Below are 22,679 nucleotides of genomic sequence, written 5' to 3'. Positions count from 1 at the left end.
AAGAAGGCGCAACACTAACTCCACGCATGGCAGACGACCTTTGAAGAATCAATAGGCTATGAACTAATAAGATTGCTGGAGACACCGGACCCCCGTAGCGCGAGATCATGCATCTCCAAAGTCGCACAACCTCATTGGGTCCTCGAGGCGACCTTTACAGTATATCACCCCAGGGTCTACAAAGCAATATCCGCTTGGAACACAATGCTTGTCGCCCCCCCCCCGGAAATAGGGGTCGTAGGCACAGTGCCTTAACCGAACAGATAAGTAACCACTACAGCTCTTTTTCTAAGCTAGTTATATATCTAGGGTATTTTGGCATGATGCTTAGTACGGATCAAGCCTGGGTTCAGGGAGTTGTTCTACATGTTCTTATTGTTTTTAAGTGCTTGGTGACTAGGAGGGATGTGGACAGATGGGGGGGTAGGAGGCGAGGGGGAGGACATAAGAGGAAGACACACTCACTCGTAACTAATGGCGGCAGAGTTTAATATGCTAACTTGGAATATCCGAGGCATGGGTAATCCCATTAAGTGATATAGGGTATATTCCTATCTCATATGATGCCGGACACATTTTGCCTGTCTACAAGAGACACACGTGACTCAGGGGAAACAAATTAAATTGGGTCATCGCTGGAGGGGCCAAATTTATGGCACAGGATACTCAGCTTACGCCAGGGGCACATTGATTTGGATAGTGCCTGAAGTGCCATTCGTTAAAGGTAAGACACACATTGACCGCGAAGGGAGGTACGTACTATTAGAAGGCCACTTAAATGGTCGCCCCATCACTCTGGCTTCAATATATGGTCCCAACACTGCCCAAGGGCCCTTTTTAAACAAACTATCCGACACTGCTTCAAGATCCAAGCGCTCCTAGTTTGTGGGAGGAGACTTTAACTGTATTCAAAACACCACACTAGATTGATCGATTCCTCCCCTAACGAACATTCCAGGGATGCAAACCACTAGACATTTTCAACAGTGGTCACAATCTATGCATCAACATGATATCTGCCGACTATAACACCCCATGGATAGGGAATACTCTTGTTATGCGCCAGGCTACCAAATACACACAAGATTAGATTATATTTTATGTGACTCGCTCATGTGGCCCGCTATTCGAGGATCTGAATATTTGGGTAGGACCTTATCTGACCACAATCCTCTTAAAGTCGTGTTTGGATGGGGTCAATCCAAACCGATAATTCCAACATGGAGACTACGTGCAGAAGCTCTGCAGGATATGGCATACAGAACTAAGATAGGCAGCACTATCACAGAATATTTCCAACATAACAAGGGATTGGTAGAAGACTCTAGAATAGAATGGGATGCGATGAAAGTGGTTATACGGGGCCAATGTATTTCCACCTCATGGGGAGTGAAATCGACCCTCACACACAGTATCTTAACTCTCGAACAGGGGATACATCAATTGGAAAAGGAAGCTATATCCGATCCTTCAGCACGGCGGTTGTTGGCAGCTCAGCGCTCTCAATACCGAGAAGAGTTGAGCAGGCTAAGAAAAGTAGATTATAAAGCATATCTGACTCAACAACATAGGGAGGGAGACAAACCGGGACGAACGTTAGCTTGGTTGCTGCGATCAGAAATACCACGCACAGTAGTGGGAGCGATTAGGAATGACAGAGGGGAGGTGGTCAATACACAGGAGGCAATTAATGACACCTTTGCACAATACTACAAAACGTTGTATAAGACACCGCCGGGCCCTGCTGCTTTCCACGGGCACCCAATACTACATGACCTCCCCCTACCTATCCTGACACAACAACAGAAACAAGATTTGGAACAACCAATACAGCTAGATGAAGTGAAACTAGCGATCCAACAGATGGCCAGAGGGAAGACCCCAGGCCTTGATGGGCTGCCTGTTGAGTTTTATACTGCATACGGAACCACCCTTGTGCCCAGGTTACTAGAAATGTATAGGGAATCATTTCGGCAAGGGGAACTCCCTCCTTCGCTAAATAAAGCCCTTATTGTAGTACTTCCGAAACCTGGTAAGAACCCTCTGGTAGTGGGCTCATATCGACCCCTGTCTATGCTTAATATAGATTATAAGATCCTAAGTAAAACACTAGCAAATAGATTACTGCCTCTGCTCTCCACCTTGATTCACCCTGACCAGAGTGGTTTTGTGCCGAACAGAGCTACTTACTATAACACCAGACGGCTATGCCACATCATAGATGCAGTTTCTTAAGGCGGGGGCACCCACTGGCGGTGTCTTTGGACTTCGAAAAAGCATTTGATACAGTGGGCTGGGCTTACTTGATGTGGACACTGAGAAGCTTTGGGCTAGGCCCCTGATTCTTGCAGTGGATACAGCTGCTCTATACTGCTCCCCCAAGCAAGAGGCCGTACTGGTCATCAAATATCTAGCACTTTTCCCATCCAGAGAGGGACACGTCAGGGCTGCTCGTTGTCCCCAGTACTCTTTGCCCTGGCCATGGAGCCTCTAGCGGCACGCCTCCGAACGAAAGACCTAGACTGGGTATTGCAGGTAGACTGACGGTGGCATATTGCATCTATCTATGCAGATGACGTATTAGTCTATCTCCGGGAACCTGGCTGTGCCCTCACTGGGTTGTTCACACTGTTGGAGCAATTTAGTGAAGTGTCGGGCCTTAAAGTAAATTGGAGTAAGTCCTGTGCGTTCCCCCTACGTGAGACCGGTGACACACTAAACCGGTCGATTGACGGTGGGCGCTTGGTATGGACCACAGGAACTTTCCGTTACCTAGGGATAGATGTGCACCGCTCAGAGATAGACCTAGTAGAAGGCAACTATAACAGAGCATTGGCTTCAATACGTAGGTCAATGCCCTTTTGGACGCGATTGCCCCTCTCCCTTATGGGTAGAGCAGCTATTATCAAAGTGCTGATACTCCCTAGATTGCTTTATTTGTTCCTGGCATTACCGATCCCACCTGGAAAGGCCTTCTTCCAGGCCGCCCGTACTACACTGATAGCACTCATATGGGGCTCAGGATGTAAGAGGATATCTCTAGACGTGCTGCAGTACCCACTGCTTGACGGCGGTATGGCGATCCAAGACATGGAGCGATATTATGTGGCTGCACGACTACAATGGATTATGTTCTGGCTAACTGGGAATCAGACAATAGAAGGAGCTATGGTGCAATATGCAACAGGGGATGGGGGGTCACTCACATGGCTTCTTACACAAGACAGATACAAGGAAGACTCCGGACTGTTACTGCGTACAGCAGGGGCGACATGGACTCGATATATCCATCGGAGACGACTACCACCCTACTCTCCCAAACTCCCACTATGGGAAATACCTCAGATACGAGATCTTACCCAAATACATGACTTTCGAACATGGAGAGAAGGTGGGCTGCTACACACCGGTGAGCTATATGTGGAGGGGGATCTACGCTCATTCACAGACTTAAGCGCAACATTTAAACTAGACCCTGGACAGTTTGTTGTTCATGCGGCCCTGCGTGCGGTCGTGGGTGGAATTTGGCAGACGGGCCCCCTAGAACCCACAATACACCACGGACTCCATTATATCTTACCAAGGGGACAGAAAAGGTGGGCAGTCTCTAACTTATATGTACTGTTAAGGGAGACTCAGGACATACCGCATCCCCGCAGTAAGGCTCGGTGGGAAACTGGGTTAGGAATTGATTTAACAAACCACAAGTGGAAAATGACTCTAGAACGGGTGAGATATGTATCTTGCAATACTATGCTGAAATATACGCAACTCAACTATATTCACCAAACATACTTGACCCCCCCACCGTCTACATATTATATTTCCAAACACCTCTCCGGCATGCCCCAGATGTGGTCAAGAGGACGCCAACTTCCTACACGTGACATGGGAATGCCCAGATATATGCAGCTCCTGGACCCATATTACACAACATGTATCGGAAATCATAGATGTACATCTGACATTAGACCCACACCTTTGCTTGCTGGGGGTAACCAAGAGGAACAAACAGACCAAATGCCATATGAAGTTTGTAGACCTCGCCATAGCGCTGTTCAAACGCCTTATTGCTATGTCATGGAAGGAATCCCGACCTCCTGATGTACAGGACTGGCTACGAATGGTGCTTCGCTGGGCTACGGCGGAAGCTAGTGCAATGGAACAGGATAGAAGTACTCAGGGAGGAAGAGGTGAGGTAACACTTTGGGACACCTACATAGGGAAACTAGAAGATACATTGACCTCACAAAAAAGCCGGAAGTATTGTAGCAGCTCAAAATTCCCAGCCAGTACTAGATACGCCCACCACATGTACCACCACTGAATAGCAGGTTCCTACAATTAATCATATACAGACATCCAATCCAATCCCAACTCCCACCATCTGGGCATCAAATAATCTTGTGGGGAGATTTCAGGTAACATCTGGGGATCACGCCATGACTCTGGTACTCAGGGACCCGATATGCCTATAGTAGTTACACACTGAAGCCAGTATTAAGAATATAAACCCTGAATCACCTGTCTCCCCCCCCCACCGGCCTCTGATGAGCACCTTTAGATATAGGAACTGTAATCTCACTGGAAATTAGATAGGAGCGCCGTCTGGTCTGCCCCACATGCACCAAGCACGACTTAAAGTTCTCTAAAATTTTATAGTTCCCGTTCTCCCCATTTCATCACCCAGTTGGGCCCTCTTACCCCCACACTCCCTGTATAAGGGCCTGATTCAGATGAAACCGCCAACTGCATGGTGAAGGAAAATAATAGACTGGGGACATTGGAGTAAGGCTGGACTCACCTGATAAGCGGCAATGTATACTTCAAATATAGTATAGGCCCACAACCCCATCAAGATACACAAGCGAAAGCAATTGAATGTGGTGTCACAGACACATGGATATCTGATAACATCTCTCTTGCTATAGTTGAGAAATTGTATCCTACTGTTACCGTGTGATTTTTTCCCTTGCACTGATGCAATGATACTGTCTTGTAACCCTATGTTATTTGAAACTAATAAAAATATATATATATTTTTTTAAGTGAGTGGGGACTAATGGGAACTGAAATCCATCATTTTTTCCGTAGTGAATAGTTCCACACATCACACAACTATTTTCGTAGTTCTGTGCTCTGTTTCGACTGTTGAAGTACACTACTCCTTGCTGTGCAATTGTACTTGAGGCTCTCTGATGCTGATTATTGCACTGGAGTGCTTGGGTAGCTTGGAGGCATTTAAACTGTAAATTGTTTTGGTACGAAGAATGCTTGAAGGTTGTGATGCAGACATCTTGAAGTCAGTCTTTGTTACTGTAGCTTTATCCCACTATCTCGCCCATTGAGACATGCCTATTGTCCTCATAATGTCCACAATCGAGGTGTGCTATTTGCACAAGTGTATATGATAATTGTACTAGATATTTAAACATTCACATCAAGTTATAGTCGGTGTGTACTTTTGAGGGCTATGGTTACTCTGCGGTGCTCAATTCTCTAAAGTAATGGACCGGCTCCCAAGTCTGTACCAGCATCACGCTCTTCATCTTGGTTTTCCTGCTATACAAAGGCAAACAGTGATAAAACTCCCATGCCCTTCATTCGTCCTTCTGCGTTAAGTGACCTCGCCCACGGAGTGGTGTCTCTGGGCAAGAGCCTATTTTAACCAGCGCATTTCACTTCTGAGATTTTGTGTTTCTCTTCTTGAAGATAATTCACTGTGCACAAATTGTTTCAGATAATGGCCATCCTTTACTCGTGGCATCAATGATTAATTACATTATTTTCCTAGTGCCCTGTTGAGTAAGTGAATTTACGAAATATAGCAAATATTTGCAAATGCCATACCAAAAACTGAAAGGTATTTTCCTGATTTAAAAAATGGAGGTTGTTAGCTAAATAAGCGCTCCTCACCCACTGAGCTCTGCTACATAATTATATTGTGAACTGAATCTGACAATACATAACATAGATCTCATACTTGTTAGTCTTACCTTCACGGGGATGAAATGAAAAGATTTATTAAACATCTCAAGTTTTCAGGGCCCTCAGTTTAAATAGGATTTACATGGTTACAATAAAGGTTACAAATGGGATAACAGGATTTAAATATTTGTCTCTTCTCAAAGGAACTGGATTATGAGGAGTAATTCACGGAAACAATATTAAACATTCCTGTATTTACGTTTGTTAGCACATAAAGCCAGACATTACTCGCCAATGCGTGTTATACAGAGGCTACAATTAGAGTGACTTTTCAAATTCCCGACTACATAATGGACATGGAAAGAAGCTGTGCTTCGGAAACACTAGTTGTTTCTTCTAATATTTAATAAACAGATGGTTGCTGGGATTTTTAAAGCCTACATTGACATTCCTGAACGCATACACCTTGGATGATTTTATGAATGCAGTTTTACATTTTCAGGTTGTCCTTTTTGTCATGAGAGGATCTCTCAGCATAGGTGTGGGGTTTATGAAATGGCCTCAGGGAACCACTATAAATGTGTCTTAATCACTTCCTGCTAGAAGGGTTCTTGATTTGCCAGCATCAAGGAGAATGTTTTCCACTGTATCTACAGTATTTCAAACCTTTTCCTTCTTTTAATTTTTAGGCTTCCCATACAACAGCAGTAACCTGGATATGCATTGTGGAATAAGGAGTGGCTTACTGTAAGCATCCAGTGGCGTGTGGGAAGACCGATCACATATTCATCCTTGCTGTGGAATGGGTATGATAATCTGTTTTCAAAGACTTACACTAAGATTTTTGACTACAGTTGAAAATGTATTAATGGATGATAACTTAGCCTTACAAAAACCCTGGGATTTTATGCTATTTTTGGCTGGCGAGAGAGGTGTACAGTAGTTACATTTTTAGTTCTAAGGATTAAATATCATAGAGCATGAATGAGTTTGGAGTACAATGAAATTTAAAATGCTCTGTAAAATATCAGTAAATGAAGACCAAACCCAAAGAAGATACTGTAATTTTGTTATTTCCAGTGATCGCTGTCATAATACAGAAGCTAAAGAAATATATATTTTCAGTTATCATGGTTATTTATACAGTTTAATCAGAATAATTTAGGTACATTCAGGCTTTGATAGATGTAGCTATCAGGCTGTAATTATTTGGACTTTGACATTAACAGGGCTCTGGAATTTTTATTTTGGGAGCTGGGCAGCAGGACTGTGAAAAATAGACTACATGAAACATGCCGTAAAATCACTCCTTTGACTCCCTGTGGTGTCAAGGAATAATTACAATATTTTGTGCACCACACTCAAAGCTTTCTGGTGCATAGGCCTAGGAGATGTACAGATGCTGGCAAAACACAATTTTCAGGTCAGATACCTGAGCTCAGCTACTTCCAACTTGATTTAACAACATGACTTCAAAAATCAGAAACATGACAGCAGATCGCTAGAAGCACAAGATCCAGTGATCTGGATGATCCGAACACTAGAATGACCATAAATTGTACAATCTCATTTTTCATGTGACAGTGCCAGTAAGCATTTAAAGTATGATTCCTAATCGGAGGCACCACACACAAGTACAATACAAACCAAGGGATTAGAGAGTGTGAAGTTCACATCGTGATATAACTCCTCACACGTTTTATCCATTTACTATCTCTTTGCATTGCACAAAATGTCACTTCGGCTCACTGTCATCACCTGACATGGAAGTCGAAATCCTTTTTGTGCCGCTAAAATACCTACCTAATCTCAATGCAAATACTGAGTCAACGATACACAATTCTCGTATTCAGTGTAATTTTGTCATGATGTACTGTTGAGATATTGTAAGGACAATATTTTGGTGTCTCGAGGCTCACTGAGAAATATATTGGCTACCAAAAAAGTATTTTGAGCCCAATTCAAAAAAGGGTTTTCGAGTACTGTACAGTAGAACTCATATATAGCTTTTTCAGTACACTTACATGCCTTTATGAATTGGCCTCCAAAACTTCCAACATGGGAACAATATGTGAATAAACGGGGATTGTTCCTATAGAGATTGTACAGATATTAGGACGCTGCCCTGTTTGCTCTGTTGCTAATATGGAGTTGAACATCTTGGAGCCAAAACAAACTATTTGAAAGAATATGTAAAAGAGTACTCCTGTAGTATTACTTCCCATACTCATAAATACTTTTGTGGACGGACCCCACACTTTCTATTCTGGAATGCAACTATTTTGTTGATCACCCTCTCAATTCTACTGGTTAAGGAAAACAGATACTTATTATAACGCATTGCGGTTAAAAATAGAAAATACATGCAGTTTTGTAAATAAGTAAAACCTTATTACCATGGCAGCCAGGGTTTCCAATGTTTGTTTTCTTTCGTTTTTGTTAGTGGTTGAGTCATTTATTTGGAGTACTCCAGATGTTTAAAAATGCACGAGATCCTATGTTTGCTGGTGTTCGTGTTTGGCCTCTGGTAAATGATTCAACCACGCATCTTTGCCTCTGCTATTTAAACTCTGAAAGCGGAATCAGCAGAGGAAGGAGAAGGACTTTATTCAAATTGGGGGATGATACAAGTAGAGCACTGCCTGGCAGAGGGGAAGATGGAACATTGAATTTTTGGTGCATGGTGCTGGATAAATGATGAGACAAATAAATAAAACATATTTATAGTGAATAGTAGCCAAACTCATTCATGCACTTGAAGAGAAGAATAAACTAAAACAATAATGGCAATAGCAAAAATCCTTGAAAGAAGTCTGAAGACTGATTGCCTTCCAAGAGTGCTTATGGTTGCTAATTCTGCAGATGCAGAAAGGATTTAAGCCTGTGTAGTGCCTCCCCATATTGCCTGTCTCTTTCGGAAAATTCAGGAAGTTAGCAGATGGGCCGAACAACACGAGATATGGAAACTCTGAATAATGTGGACCTATGCTGCACCTTGACGACACTCCCAGACTCAGAAATCTTGGGTGAAATTTTGTTCATCAGGTCCTGGTCCCTGGTGCTGCATGGCGATAGTTGACAGTGTCTTGAAGACTTTGGACTACCAACTTGCCTCAGCAGGCTTCTCAGCTGTTGTGTCCTTGTGCTGTGACCAGGAGGCCAGCTCATTGTCCCTTGGAGTCCCTAGGCTTTGGCAGGGCTCTACATATGGCTTCTCCTTGAGCACAACACAGCAGGAACTGCCCTGCTTGCTTGCTAGTCACCAAGTTCAGCAGGTGCAGTCCACACCAGTGGGGTCTCTCTTTGCATGTTCCACAGTGCAGCATGGTAGTCTTCTTCGGTCCTTCTTTCAGTCCAGTTGTGATCTGAGTCCCACATGTCAGGTGTGCCCTATTTATGCTTAGAAAATGCCTTTAGGGCAGGATGCGGTTGGTAGCCAATGGTCTACCAGGGTCCTTTCCAACTGATGACCGCTTCCTGACAATTGTGACATCTGGGCATCCCAGAATGCACCATTCTTCCCACTCCCGATATGGGAGGGTCCCTTTCCTGACGTGTGGAAATCCCTAGCCCAACCCAGAGGTGTGCTACCAAGGGGGCTAAACACCCCAGGTAAACCAGTTTGGCAACAGGTTCCCCCTCTCTTGTCCCAAGTGACAGCCTGTCTGCCTGAAAAATGGTGCTGCCCCTCTCCCAAGTGTTAACCATTTGCCTTCAAAGGCAGCGTCCCTTTCAAGCTTGTCTTTTGGGCCAACACCCATGTGGTTTCTGGCAGGAGGGAGGTGACACCTCCTTCCAGGGCCGATCCTATAGTATCCTTTACTGGAAGTTGTTAGCATGTCTCCTTAGGAGGGCAGAAAGCTGTCTCAGCTACAGGTCCCCATGTGCAGTCAGTATGAGCAGGTGACTGAAGGCAGCAAAGTGGCCACTTTACTAACGTTGCACACTGCAGCTTGTTACATTAATTTCAACCTGAAAATCAGATCGAGCTTAATGTAACAAGTTGTTTAATACCTTGGATGACCCATTTTGGTCACACTGTGCCAGAGTCAGCACAGACTGAGTGGTCAGCATCTAACTCTGCACTCACCAATAGGGCAACCAAGCTTTTCCATAGTAAACAGTTTACTGATTTTACTACCAGAACATCTAAGATTCTGCCCATGAGATATGGTTCAACCTGCCTTAGGACCCGCTACACCTGCCATAGTGGTTACTTACACATATACCAGTGGGAATTCTGGCTTTGCATTGCTTTAAATGGGAGAGTCAGACCAGCAGTACAACTGCCCTTCCAGCCTGCAAATGGTGGTCTGGGAGTCTTGTTTTAATCGTGTCACACCCAGGGTGTCATAACCAGTGCTGCAATCTCTGGAGGGCCATCTAGCTTACATGCCCTGGGTACCCTAAGTACCATTTACTAGGGACTTACAGGTAAGCTAGTTCAGCCAGTTGGGTAGAAGCCAATTTAGCATATCAGTTTATGGGTGAGAGCACAGGCACTGAGGTCTGGTTAGCAGGTCCCTGTGCTCTCTCAGAGTCGAAAAACCAGCAGCATTAGTTCAGAAACCTGAGGGTGACCATACAAAAAGAGACATTTCCTTACAAGAATCTTATGGAGTAATATAACCTTCCATCCATCAAGTTTTGTATTAATACCCAGTTGAATAGAGAAATGTTTTAAACTGTGATCAAGGGTAGGCTGTAAGGGATGACTTTCTTTCAGAAACAGGAATTTATAATAGTGTTTGAATATTTTTGCTATAGTATTATCTGAATCTAAGACACATTTATCAAAGTCAGTAATTATGGATTTATTTAATTTGCATTATTTTATAATTTGTACAGAATTCAACAGCAATTCACCCGTTTTATGTTGGTCGTCGTAATATTTAGCTTTGCCCATAAGAAGATCATTATTGGCACTCAATGTATTTTTCTTGTTGTACAACTTTAATTCTAAGAGTACCCTTGATCAGCTGCATTTAACACATTTCAAGCTGGAATGTATTCGAGTAGAGTTATGGGGCTCTTCCAAAGCTGATTATTTATGAGTACCCCTAGAACAAATGTTTGAGAAGGTTGAATTATTAGCCTCATTTAAGCCTTTATCTGCTGTTAATAAGGATCAACATTCATAACCAAACCTGCTGTCACACCTATTGTTTTAAGATGCTTTATGGACCAGCCTGGCTGCAAACTACCTTCACTGTGGCCTACAAGACATTTTGAGAATGGAAAGTGTGTACCACCAACCATGGAAATCACACATTTGCAAGACATTGATATTTCTGAGATTTCAAAACATGTAGGCTGAACCAAGATGAATTATAGGAACTGGCCTCAAACTGGTATGTGATTGGTTTTGAGACTGGATTGAAATTGTTGAAAGCAATAAATTACTGGGCACCTAAATGGATCCAGCATATTTGCAGTGTAAGAGTGTGTGTGGAAAGCTATCTTACTTCCCCATCATACTTACAAACTCTTTATGTTAAAATATGTCTAAGTGTTCTTTGCCTTAGAAGTTTTGATTAAAAGAGAAATAAGGATATTTTGGGGCTTTGTGCCTGTGAGGCACATGTCTGGAGTATGAAATGCATTTTTACTTTTCTGTACGTAGTACGTATTGCAAGAGATTTAGATCACTTTAGATCTCAGTGGCTTACACCATTGTTATTGTACAGGGCTCCCCCATAAGAGGGGGCCCACATATGGCGGCCACGCCAGGAGCACCTTGTGTGTAGGGTGGGGCCACGACGTTCCTCTGAATCCCGACAAGAATCCCAGCCATTGGAGAATGTGCTGGGGTGGCCCTGGAAGAACTTTTAGTGCTTCGGGGCCACACGAACGAAACATGCACATTGACCCCGCCCATATAAGGGGTCATGGTCGGTGAGCAGGTCTTTCTCTCCCTCTCGCTGACTGCAACAGGATCTCTGCTGTGCCCTATCAAAAACTTTCAAAACCCACCCACCTCCCCATGGCAATTGGTCAGATCCTGTTGTGCTGTTATCGTGCTTTTCTTTAGCTTGTCTAGAACTGCTAATTACATGCTACTCACCAAGGTTCCTCCCTGACAGTGCGGATGGCTGTGCCATGAAAATTTGTTTTGTAATATTTTATGTAATTTGGCAGGTGAGATCATGATTGGTGGGGCAATTTGACTTACCTTTCTTACCTGAACCGGAGACCAAGGTCATGGAAGCCTCCAAGGGGTGCTGGCTGGGAATCAAAGGTGACATCCTTGGGTGCAAAGGGTTGCAAGCGATCACTGGCATCTGGTCTCTAGGGCCAACCACCTGCGTATATGCAATAGGCACAAGGCTAGCACTGGCCCTTGGGTGGGGTGTGGGTCGGAGGTGAAGGGGGCACCCTAGGTAGGCATCCTGATGGGAAGGCAGACCCCCTGCACAGAGATTGTACCCTGAAGGTTAGAGGTGCGGGTGAGGGTTTTCGCATATGGAGGGCCTACCCAGGGCCACTTAGCTGTGGGTGGAACAGGGACTGGGGTGTCTCAATGGGAAACAGTCATGATCTCATCAGCAGTAACTAAAGTGTATATGCAGGAACTGAATTTTTAGATAGTGCTAGGAAACCGGATGTACTAGAGTACTCTGTTAAGGCTAGACATCTACAAATGTAAATTAAGCTATAAATATGATGGGGTTAACGCGTAAAATGTGATGATTGATATATGATTTTTTGTTTAAAAATAAAATACGGCCAGGGGTTTACGACCCCTAACTAAAAGATGTGTTTTTATTGTCTAAAGGTGATTTTGGGCCCCTGGGAGGAAGGACTGTGGGGTTGGCGGGAGGCCTCAGCAGTACCTAGCCATATAATGTATGAGGTGTGGTCTAGGAGCAAGGCTCTTAGATTGTAAGATTCCTCGATACGGCTGTCCAACTCAGAACCTTGAATTATATATGTTTAGCTTGGAATTTCAGACCAAGACTATCTTTGTTGCGGTCATCATTTTTTTTTTATTTATTGCTAATATTTTCCATCTAGTAATGTGTATATATATGTCATGGCATGTTACCCAAACATAACAAAATATATAGAAGCTTTATGTATTATACTGCATTGTAGTTATATTAATTTTAGGGATTTACCAAAATGAATCAAACATACCATAACACCTCATCTCTTTATTGGAATTTAGATCCCCTTTTCTGTTTTCTTTTTTTTTTAAACATTTTTTTTCTTTATACATAGGAAATGTTGATGTTTGGACCTGTCTACAATCTAACCCATCTAGTGTCCAAGATTAATTTAGAGGGTCAACACTTTTGGACGGTCAAAGTGATGGAATACATTCTGGTACCAAATTTGATAGTCTGTGTGTGACAAAGGCCTTGCAGAAACTTTCCAACCAGCTTCCTAAGGCCAGACCTATTGGCTTTGTCAATGCTTGTTCATTTAGACAAAAGCAATTAAGAAGTGTGTTTTATGCTTTGATGCAACCCCACTGTTAAACATTTTATTTGTGGCACTTGAAGCTGCCCGGGTGACGGTAACCAGTCTTTATATTCCCTCTTGATGGATATTAATTTCCCAAATGTTTTATTTATTGAGGCTGTTACAGCTGCGATTGTCTCGTGATGGGTGCGGCCCTCGGAGCTCACTATGCAGTTGCTGCCTGGTTGAATACTGTGTCTCCTTCCGTAATGTCTCAATCCCCTGGGCCCGTGCGTGGCAGCGGCTGCGTACTCACCCAGCGGGTACATTTCATTGAACGGTTTACAGCCTTTCTGAAGAAACGCACGTGCGCTCGATATATCTGATTTCGTGTAAGGAATTCGGTAGGTGTGGGTTCCGTCAAGGGCCCATTGTTGGCAGACGCTGATGTTTTATGAGATCTGTGAGTCTGTTTGCTGGAAATGAATGCGGGCACCCTGCCAGGGCAGCTGGGGGGAAGCCACCCGCGCAGCTTTCTGTTCTATATTGTAAACATGGGTGGTTTGGCATGCGACATCTCATTTGTGTCTACACTTTAACGCGTCAGCCTCGCCCAATAACTGGCTCAATGCGGCTTTTGTCAGAGTAAGACATCAGTATGTCCAAACGAACATAATTATACCTTGTGTGACAATGACAATGGCTTCTTAACATTTCTTTCGTCTTGCCGCGAAGAGATGAGATGTGTGTTTTCAAACACAACAAACCAAAATCTATTTATACACGCAATGATGCACTCCATACTCAACATTCAGAAATAAAAAATAACAACATAGGCTGCGCCTAAAAGCCATTATGTTTTTCAGTGTGCACTACGTTAATAAAAACCTAACACACTCAATCCCTAAATATATATATGGAACACACAACCATATGACATCAACGAAGAGCGAAGGACGCAGACATGTACACCGAGCATACATATACAAACCCCACGCCGCGTGCACTCACAAACCAAAGCTTATGACACCTGTCCCCACAACACAAACAGCCCACAAATACACGCACAGATTTACAAAACATACACCACTCAAGGAGCACACAGTGCACCCAAAGCATGCACAAAGCACACACCTTTTACTAAGTCCACGTTGTGCATGCGTTTTCACTCCTCTCTTACTCATGAACTTTCTCCTCCGGCCTCTGTCATGACATTATCCATCTTTTCCTTTTTTTCACGCCCTTTTTTATCGCTCATTTTGTCTTCTCGGTTCCGCCTGCTCTGCTGAGGGTGTCAATCCCTCCTCTCTCACTTGAGCCCCCCTCTCTGTGTTCTCCCTCTTTTTCTCATACTTTTCTCCACTCTTTTTCTCTTTCTGTCTGGTCTGTGTCTCTCCTTGTCACGAATTGTGTTTGTTCTCTCTCCAACTCATGCAAAGTTGTCCCTCTTTTTCTCATTTCTCCTTCCATCGATTCTTTTCCTCTCCATCTCTGTTCTGTATGTCCCTCTCACCGGAGGTGTCTCTGCGCTTACATTCCCGAGTCAAATCTTTATTTTTTCTGTTAGAGAAGACATTTTCCATCCAGTAAAGACAGTTGTTGAACAGGACACCGAACCGCGATCACGCGACTTGTTTATCTTATTCACAAATGGCCGCTCGAGGCCAAAGTAAGCAAAACATCTACCTTTACCAAGCTCCATTACACAGACTGTAAAACGCGGCAAACGAAACCAATGGGAAGGAATGCAGTTGAGCCGGGAAACTATGTTCCACTTGCGGTTTTGGAATTCTGAAAACGGAGCCCTGGTATGAGTGCGGTTTATTACTTCATAAGTTGTGATGTGCTACATTGTGGAGAACGTTTTTGTAAGTGTTCAATAAAGGCGCAAAGCCTCTTTGAAATCTATATTTTGACATCCAGATATGCTCTTTGAAGCGTTGGCCTCCTAGGGTATACTACATATCGAAAGGCACTGCAGTGCCACAGGTTTGGATGCGAAAAGGCCGCATTTGTTACAAATGGACGCCGTTCTTAACTGGAGTGGACCTAAAGCATCAGGGACATCTTTGGCTGGTCTTTGTTTTTTAAGCAACAGCCCCTCTCCTCCCATCGGACCCTTAGAGTTTCTTGAACTGACAGCCAATCAGCACTTTATGTTGGGGCTACTAATTGCTCTCCTCTCCTAGCCCTTTTAACTGAGTTTACCAGCCCTTTGTCCTCGCAGACCTAAGTGATCTAGTCTTATTTTCTACGGAGTAGTAATCTACCCACATAGGTGCATGGTTGATGTAAGCTAATAATAGCCTTCTTCAAAACTTATTTTTTTCAACTACGACATGCTGGGGATGTTATCCAACTGAGTGTGCTCACTCGAATGGTAAATTGTCTGGATGAACAACCTAACGTGTGTCTCTACCTCAACTATAGGGGCGTAGCTTCAGGAGGGGTGTTTGGGGTGTTGCACCTCCCTAATAAATGTATTTCTGATCAGAAGTTGGGCCCAGGTGCTTTCAGTCGGGTACAGTGAGGTGTCTGTTGGATTTCACCTGGGGTTTTGCATACACAGAGACTAAATACACACACACACTTTCTCCCTCTCTCTAATTCGAAAGTCCTAAAAATGTTGGTTATTTTACAAAATATTGTTTTTTTTCTCTCAGAACTCCTACCAATCCGCATTCTTCTCCCTCTCTCCCTCTCCACTACCCATTAAGCCCTTTTCATGCGCCCTGCTTGTCATTTACTGTATTTTAATATTATATGCCAGCGTGATTTCTGGAAAAATTGAACCTCACTCCCACAGTCTTACTGACCAAGCTACTCTCCTGCTTAACTGTCCAACACTGCCGCAACACCTGCTAATCTTTCTGAAATCCTAACACTCAAAGGGGCTTATGAATGGCAACAGTGCCAACAGCACTAGGAGAGATGTGAGGCCATTCACCACCTAGTTCATTGCCCTGTCCTTGCCCTTCAGCATGGGCATTGCGAAAGCCACACCCTTTGAACATCATGGCCATGTCCAGACTGTTCCACGTTACAGAGGCATGTCTTTTGACTCCCCTTCATTTGGAAAGTGTAGCCTTCCTTGGATTCACTTTCACTGTTCAGACAAGCAAAACACCCCCACAGACTTCAGTGGGAATATTCACCCTGAAAACCCGCCTCACCCTTCAAAAGAAACAAGCATTGGCAAATCAAATGTCTAGTGCTGGCTGCCAGCCTTTTTGCTTTGTCAGTGGTTTTGTTTTGTCATGTTTTTTGCAAACCATTAATGTAGAGAAGCTGCTGGGCCCTCAACAATCTTAAAAAACATTGGCTAAAACCAAAATTGTAGTTTGGTCTCAGAAAGCACATATTCCTGTAACAGCTTCTGCACTGAATAGAACTACTTTGTGTATGAATGTACTCTGTGTGAAAGAGCAGAATGCTTAACTCACGGTGATGCAAGCCAATTGCTGCAGTGGGCTGACCCATTGACCTATGATAAATGCCGTAGTGGGTGGGAGAAAAATGTGAACAGCACAGTAACAGACCAATGTCTTGGCCAATGCCAGATTTTAGAAAAAATGCCCATTGATTTCAATGGGCCTACTCTCCAAAAATAAACCAAAACTTAATCTCTGGGAAGACTCCCAATGTTGAGCGCTACACAGCGAGCAAAGGTCTGACCTCTAGTCCTGACTTTCTCCATGACAAAATGTGGGTGATCTTGAACCTATCACTCTGTCTCCCAGTGCTGCATTTCTCGTCTGTATCAAAATGAGGAGCATTTAAAAGTCACTTACATTTTTTGGCAAAGGGTACCCTGTTGCACCCACCCCATTCCAGGCCTGTGACCACTGTGGTTGTCTTTTTATGTTAGAGGTGAAACCCTGGTGTTGTCATTTTGTTGAAGGAAAGGGAAGCAGTTTTACAAATAATTCTGTTTACATCTGAAATATAGTTTCTATGTAATAACATTACTACTACTAATAATGCTGCTGTTACTACAGCTACTGCAATATGACAACAATATTACTCAACTACTACCACAACAATACAACTACTAGTAATATTAAATTTACTCCTCTGGGGAGCCAAAGCCCAAATAATTGTTAAGAATATGTCAGCAGACATATAAAGAGCATTTCACATGGAAGATAACTCATACACCTCTCATGTTCCTGGTTCTCGACACAGGTCAGGTGCTCATGGTTCTCGACACAGGTCAGTTGTTCTTGGTTCATTGCACTCACATGTTGTGTTGCATTTCCTTGAAATATGCATGTTTTGGTGTGTTGGAAATGTAATCAAGATAGCTTGGAAGCTGTGTAGAAATATATCTATATATATTGAAAGGTTTCGCGAGTTTTCTACACACCGTCCAAGCTATCTTGAATATATGTATATGATTATATATGCAACGTGGCTCCCTGTTCGGGTTGCACCACCTCAAAAAGTGAGACAGTGGTAATATCGAGCTGTCTAAGAATAAATACACTGAGAGAATATGACTAAGCTAAGACTTGAAGACGCACACCAGAAATATCCATGGAAGTCATTTAGGGGTTGCCAGAGGTCGCATCTGCGACCCCTAACTTGCCCCTTGCGACCTCTGGCACTGGTGACCCCGGCCTCAGAGGTGGCATATTCAGTGCCAGGAGCACAGTGGAAGCCTGTCCCTAGTCCTTACGGCTCGGCTGGCGCTCCACTCTGTTTTAGCTATTTTTTTTTATTACACTAATAGTGAATAATGAAACATTTTTCACCATTAGTGTAATAAAATGGTGTACAACTAACTGGAATATGACCTTCCTTGGCAATAACACAATGCTTTTAAATATATGTTCTGTGCATGCTTGCGGGTTAGTGTGTTTACATGTGTTAAGTTTGAATGTGTGTAAGTGTAAGCATGTGAGTATGAGTGAAGTTGAAGTTCAAAGGACTTTTGATGTCACTTCCTGCTACCCCTGGCATTTTGGTGAATTGAGGTTCATTTGCAAGCCCCTGGTAACTATTTACTGTCGCTGGAGATGAAAGTAGTAACGCATGATTTGTTGAAGTGTCAAATGTACGTGCCTGAGCCCTGTTCTTGCATTTTCCATCTGGTGTCTCGTCCCCTCGGGGTCTGCTGGATTGCGGTGAGGTCAGAGTGCAGCTGGGCAGGTATTTTCACAGTGCTTCTATTACTCTTTGCAAGATAATCTTGCTTGTTCGGTCGGCAGAACAGTTTAACGCGATTTGAAAAATATTTGAGCAACCTCAGAACTTTCCAAAAGGAATGGCTGAACAAGTCCGAGCACTGTCCAGTCCTGAATTCGCTGCATACTCGGTATTAGAATGATGAGGAGAGCGACGGATGGTTTTGACGGTAAAACAGGATTAATTGTAATTTTGCAGCTGCATAGTTTTTGCCTTAAACTATTGTTGGATTCAGTGCCGACTTTAGTACTGGTGGCGCTGCGTGCGACAATATTTTTTGCGCCCCCGCCCCATTACCTTCCCCTTGGATTTTCTCACTACCACCTGGCAAAAGTGCCCCTCACCTCTCCATAGCCCCTCTCGTACATACATTTCGTTTATTTTAAAGCGCTGGTAAAAGCCGGCTTTACTAATCCACCAAGCTAGCCACATCAAATACAGATGTGGTCTTTGCAGCAGGCACATTAACCCTCTGTGCTACTTTACTGCGAGTCAAAACTGCCACCAGACAAAACTCTGATCTCTCCTTCTAACAGAAACTTTAATCACAAGAGTTATCTTGACGTTTTTATTGCTTTCTCAAAGATGGACGTACAAGGAACTCTGCAGCAGGTGCTTTTAAATTCAAAGTTATTGCTAAACACAGCAACCCCCTGAGGTGAGTGCCTGTGCGGCCGCACCGGTCGCACCGCCCTAAAGCCAGCCCTGGTTGTATTTATCCAGAGCTGATCGAGCGTCTCTCGATAGCTATCACGCTGAACAGGTAAGTAGGAAGATGATGTATCTGGGATCCATTCAAAAGAAGGCCACAAACACTTGGAAACTGCTAGACTTTTCTTTATTTTTACCATATTCTCGCTTGTACTTCTTTTACTACTGGTGGAGCTTGTCTTCCACCATGATGTCCTTGAATGGTCCCTTTTTGCAAGTTGTCTTTGTCGTGGTATCTTCTGATGGTCTTCTAAAAAGAAACTGAAGTCTTGTATCTTGTGAGGAGACCCAAGTCTCCTAACTAAACTCCTGATTCTGTTCATGAATTTTATGTGGTTTTGACAAATGTTCATCCTAATGTATATAGGTTAAAAAGTGTCTTGAATTGCCAGATCAGGTTAAGCCATTTTTCCTTTTTGTAGGAGGTAGGCCATTTGCTGTGCCTTTTGACACTGTATTATCTGATTATTTTTTTTTGCAGTTTTGTATAGCGCAAATTTGACCTTAGAGTATTGGAGAAATTTACATGATCACCAGTTACAGTACAAAAGGTAACTTTTTTGTTTTGAGGGAAAGGGGGGATTTTGTGATGTGCCCAGGATCATAATATATTGAGCGGACGCAGGGACTCAAATCTGGTTCATCAGTTCTAAAGTTGGCAGCTCTTGACATAATGCAACATCCCCGCTTCACTTAATGGGGGCTCTCATCCTTTTTCAGACCCTTCTCGTCTGTCTCCTTCCCTTCTGAGCAGTATTTGAGTTCAACCACAGTCTTGTTCTGCCTTTTCTGTGTGCTCCCAGAAGTCCTCTCTCTCTGTTACCTTTCCGTCCCTTCCCAGGCTCTGACCTGCCCATTCAGTCTTACCCTTTTTTAGGGTCAGGCCTGTGAGTGCATGTGCTGGTGCATGCGTCTCGCTTGCAAGACTCTGTTGTGTACAGTAAAGGGCTTGGAACCCGCCTGTTGCTCACTATTTGTTGGCATGTGTGACACTCTTCTTTACAGTCCTGTAATTCATCACTGCAGGCCTGGCATAATTTTCGTTCTTCTCTGTGGAGCAGGGACCACGCACTGATTGATTCATCTTAATCAGTGCCCGTCCACTGTTCCCAATGTGATTGATGTAGTATTTTGTTCTTTTTAACCTCTAATGCCATGGAAACAGAAGGCTTGTGACTGGCAAAAATGTGCTCAGCAGGACAAACCAAACTTTCATTTATTTTAGCAAGTTGTCTTTTCTCACTTTCCTCTCATGTTTTCTACGGTTTTTGCTAATGTGCACTCTTCTCAAAAGATGAGGATTATCTTGTTTGAAATATTGCAAAGCAACATTGTTTCTTTACTATATGTAGTTTCAGAAATTGTGCTTTAACACATAATCGGGCAGTACACCCCAATCCAACCTACTCAAATCCACCCAACTAAAATCCACCCTTTATCCCACACCAATCCACCCCAGTCAAACCAAGCTACTTACCACAGTGCACTACAACCCACCCCATTTCAGTCCTCCCAACCCACAGCAAGCTAATCTGCCCAACTTCAATTCGCCCCACTCCAATCCAAAACAATCTGCCCCACTCTAATCCAAAACTATATGCCCCACTGCCATCTACCCCACTCCAAAACAATCTGCCCCACTGCACTCTGCTGCACTCCAATCTAAAACAATGTGCCCCACTCCAATCCACCCCACTGCACCCCAAAACAATCTGCCCCACTCCCGTCCACCTCACTCCAATCTGCCCCATTTTAATCCAAAACAGTCTGCTTCACCCCAATTCTCTTTACTTCCATCTGCCTCACTCCAATACAAAACAATCTGTCCCACCTGAATCTGCCCTACTTCAAGCCAAAGGCATTTGTCCAACTCCAATCTGCCCCACTCCAGTCTGCCCCATTCCACTCCAAAACAATCTGTCCCACTCTAGTCTGCCCCACTCCAATCCAAAACTATACACCCCACACCAGTTCACTCCACCTCACCCCATTCCAACCCATCCCACTCCATCCAAATTCACCCCAATCCAATCTACTTCAAGCCCATCCAATCCACCCCACTCCCATCCAGTCCACCCCACACAAATCCAGTCCACCCCACACCAATCAGATCCACCTCACTCCAATCAAATCCACCCCACCCTAATGCACTCCACTCAGTCCAATCCACCCCACTCAATCCAATCCACATCCCTCAATCCAATCCACCTCTCTCAATCCAGTCCACCTCACTCCAGTGCACTCCACTCTACCCTAACCCAATCCGATCTGCCCCAATCAAGTCCATCCCACCCCACCCCACCCCACTCCAATCCACCCCACTCCAATCCACCTCACCTCAATGTAATCCACCCCATTCCAGTCCACCCCACCCCACTCCAGTCCACCCTATCCCACCTGAATCCAATCCACCCTAATTCAATTAATTTCACCCCTCCAGTACACTCCCGCAACCCCACCCCATCCCATTTCATTTCACTCCATCCCATTTCAGTCCACTCCATCCCATTTAAATAAATCCCACTCCACTCCAATCCAGCCCACTCTACTGCAGTCCACCTCACTCCAATCCATCCAGCCTACCCCACTCAAATCCTCCCCATTCCAATCCAATCTACTTCACTCCAATCCACATCACTACAATCCACCCCAATCCAATCCACCACACCCCTTACCAGTTCATTCCACCCCACTCCAATCCAGTCCATCAACCCCACCACACTCCAATCCACTCCACCTCAATGTAATCCACCCCACTCCAGTCCATTCCAGTCCAACCCTCACAGATTCAGTCCAAGACCCCACCCCAATCCAATCCATCCCAGTGCAGCCCACCACACCCCAAGCCAATCCATCATTTGAATCGACCCTACTCCAGTCACCTGACTTCAATCCACCCCATTCACTCCAGTCTCCCACACTCAACTCCAATCTACCACACTCAACTACAATCTACCCACTCTATCCCAATCCAGTCCTCACCCACCACATTTCAGTCCGCCCCACTCCAAAACATCCAGCCTGCCCCACTCCAATCCATCCATCCAGCCTGCTCCAATCCAGTCCAATCCACCCCTCTCAATCCAATCCACCTCACTCCACTCCACCCCACCCCACCCCACCTCAAACCGAACCACCCCAATCAAGTCCTCCCCACTCAAGTTCACCCCAATCCAATCCACCTCACTGCAATCCACCCCAGTCCAGTCGATCCCATTCTAGTCCACCCACCAGACTTCAGTCCACCCCACCCAAATCTAATCTACCCCAGTTCAATTCATTCCACCCCTCCAGTCCACCCCACCCCAATATACTCCATCCCATTTCATTCCACTCCATCCCACTCCAATCCACCCCACCTGAATCTAATACATCCCAATTCAATTAATTCCACCCCTCCAGTCCACTCCAACCCACTCCATCCCATTTCATTCCACTCCATCCCACTC

General features: G+C 44.2%; 1 protein-coding gene across 2 annotated transcripts in view; it reads left to right on the top strand.

The window, feature by feature from the left end:
- SYNE3 (spectrin repeat containing nuclear envelope family member 3) overlaps positions 1-22,679 on the top strand; it is a 378,235-nt gene that overhangs the window by 79,327 nt on the left and 276,229 nt on the right. For both annotated transcript variants that reach the window (XM_069208251.1, XM_069208252.1), the window contains exon 2: positions 6,618-6,734. In XM_069208251.1, coding sequence (XP_069064352.1) covers positions 6,731-6,734 — 4 coding nt within the window. In that variant the 5' untranslated portion in view covers positions 6,618-6,730. The remainder of the gene's footprint in view (positions 1-6,617; positions 6,735-22,679) is intronic.

The sequence above is a fragment of the Pleurodeles waltl genome, chromosome 9, assembly GCF_031143425.1.
Source record: "Pleurodeles waltl isolate 20211129_DDA chromosome 9, aPleWal1.hap1.20221129, whole genome shotgun sequence".
In the NCBI taxonomy this organism is placed as follows: Eukaryota; Metazoa; Chordata; class Amphibia; order Caudata; family Salamandridae; genus Pleurodeles; species Pleurodeles waltl.
Note: the sequence above shows the minus strand (reverse complement) of the source record. Positions and strands in the feature narration are given on the sequence as shown.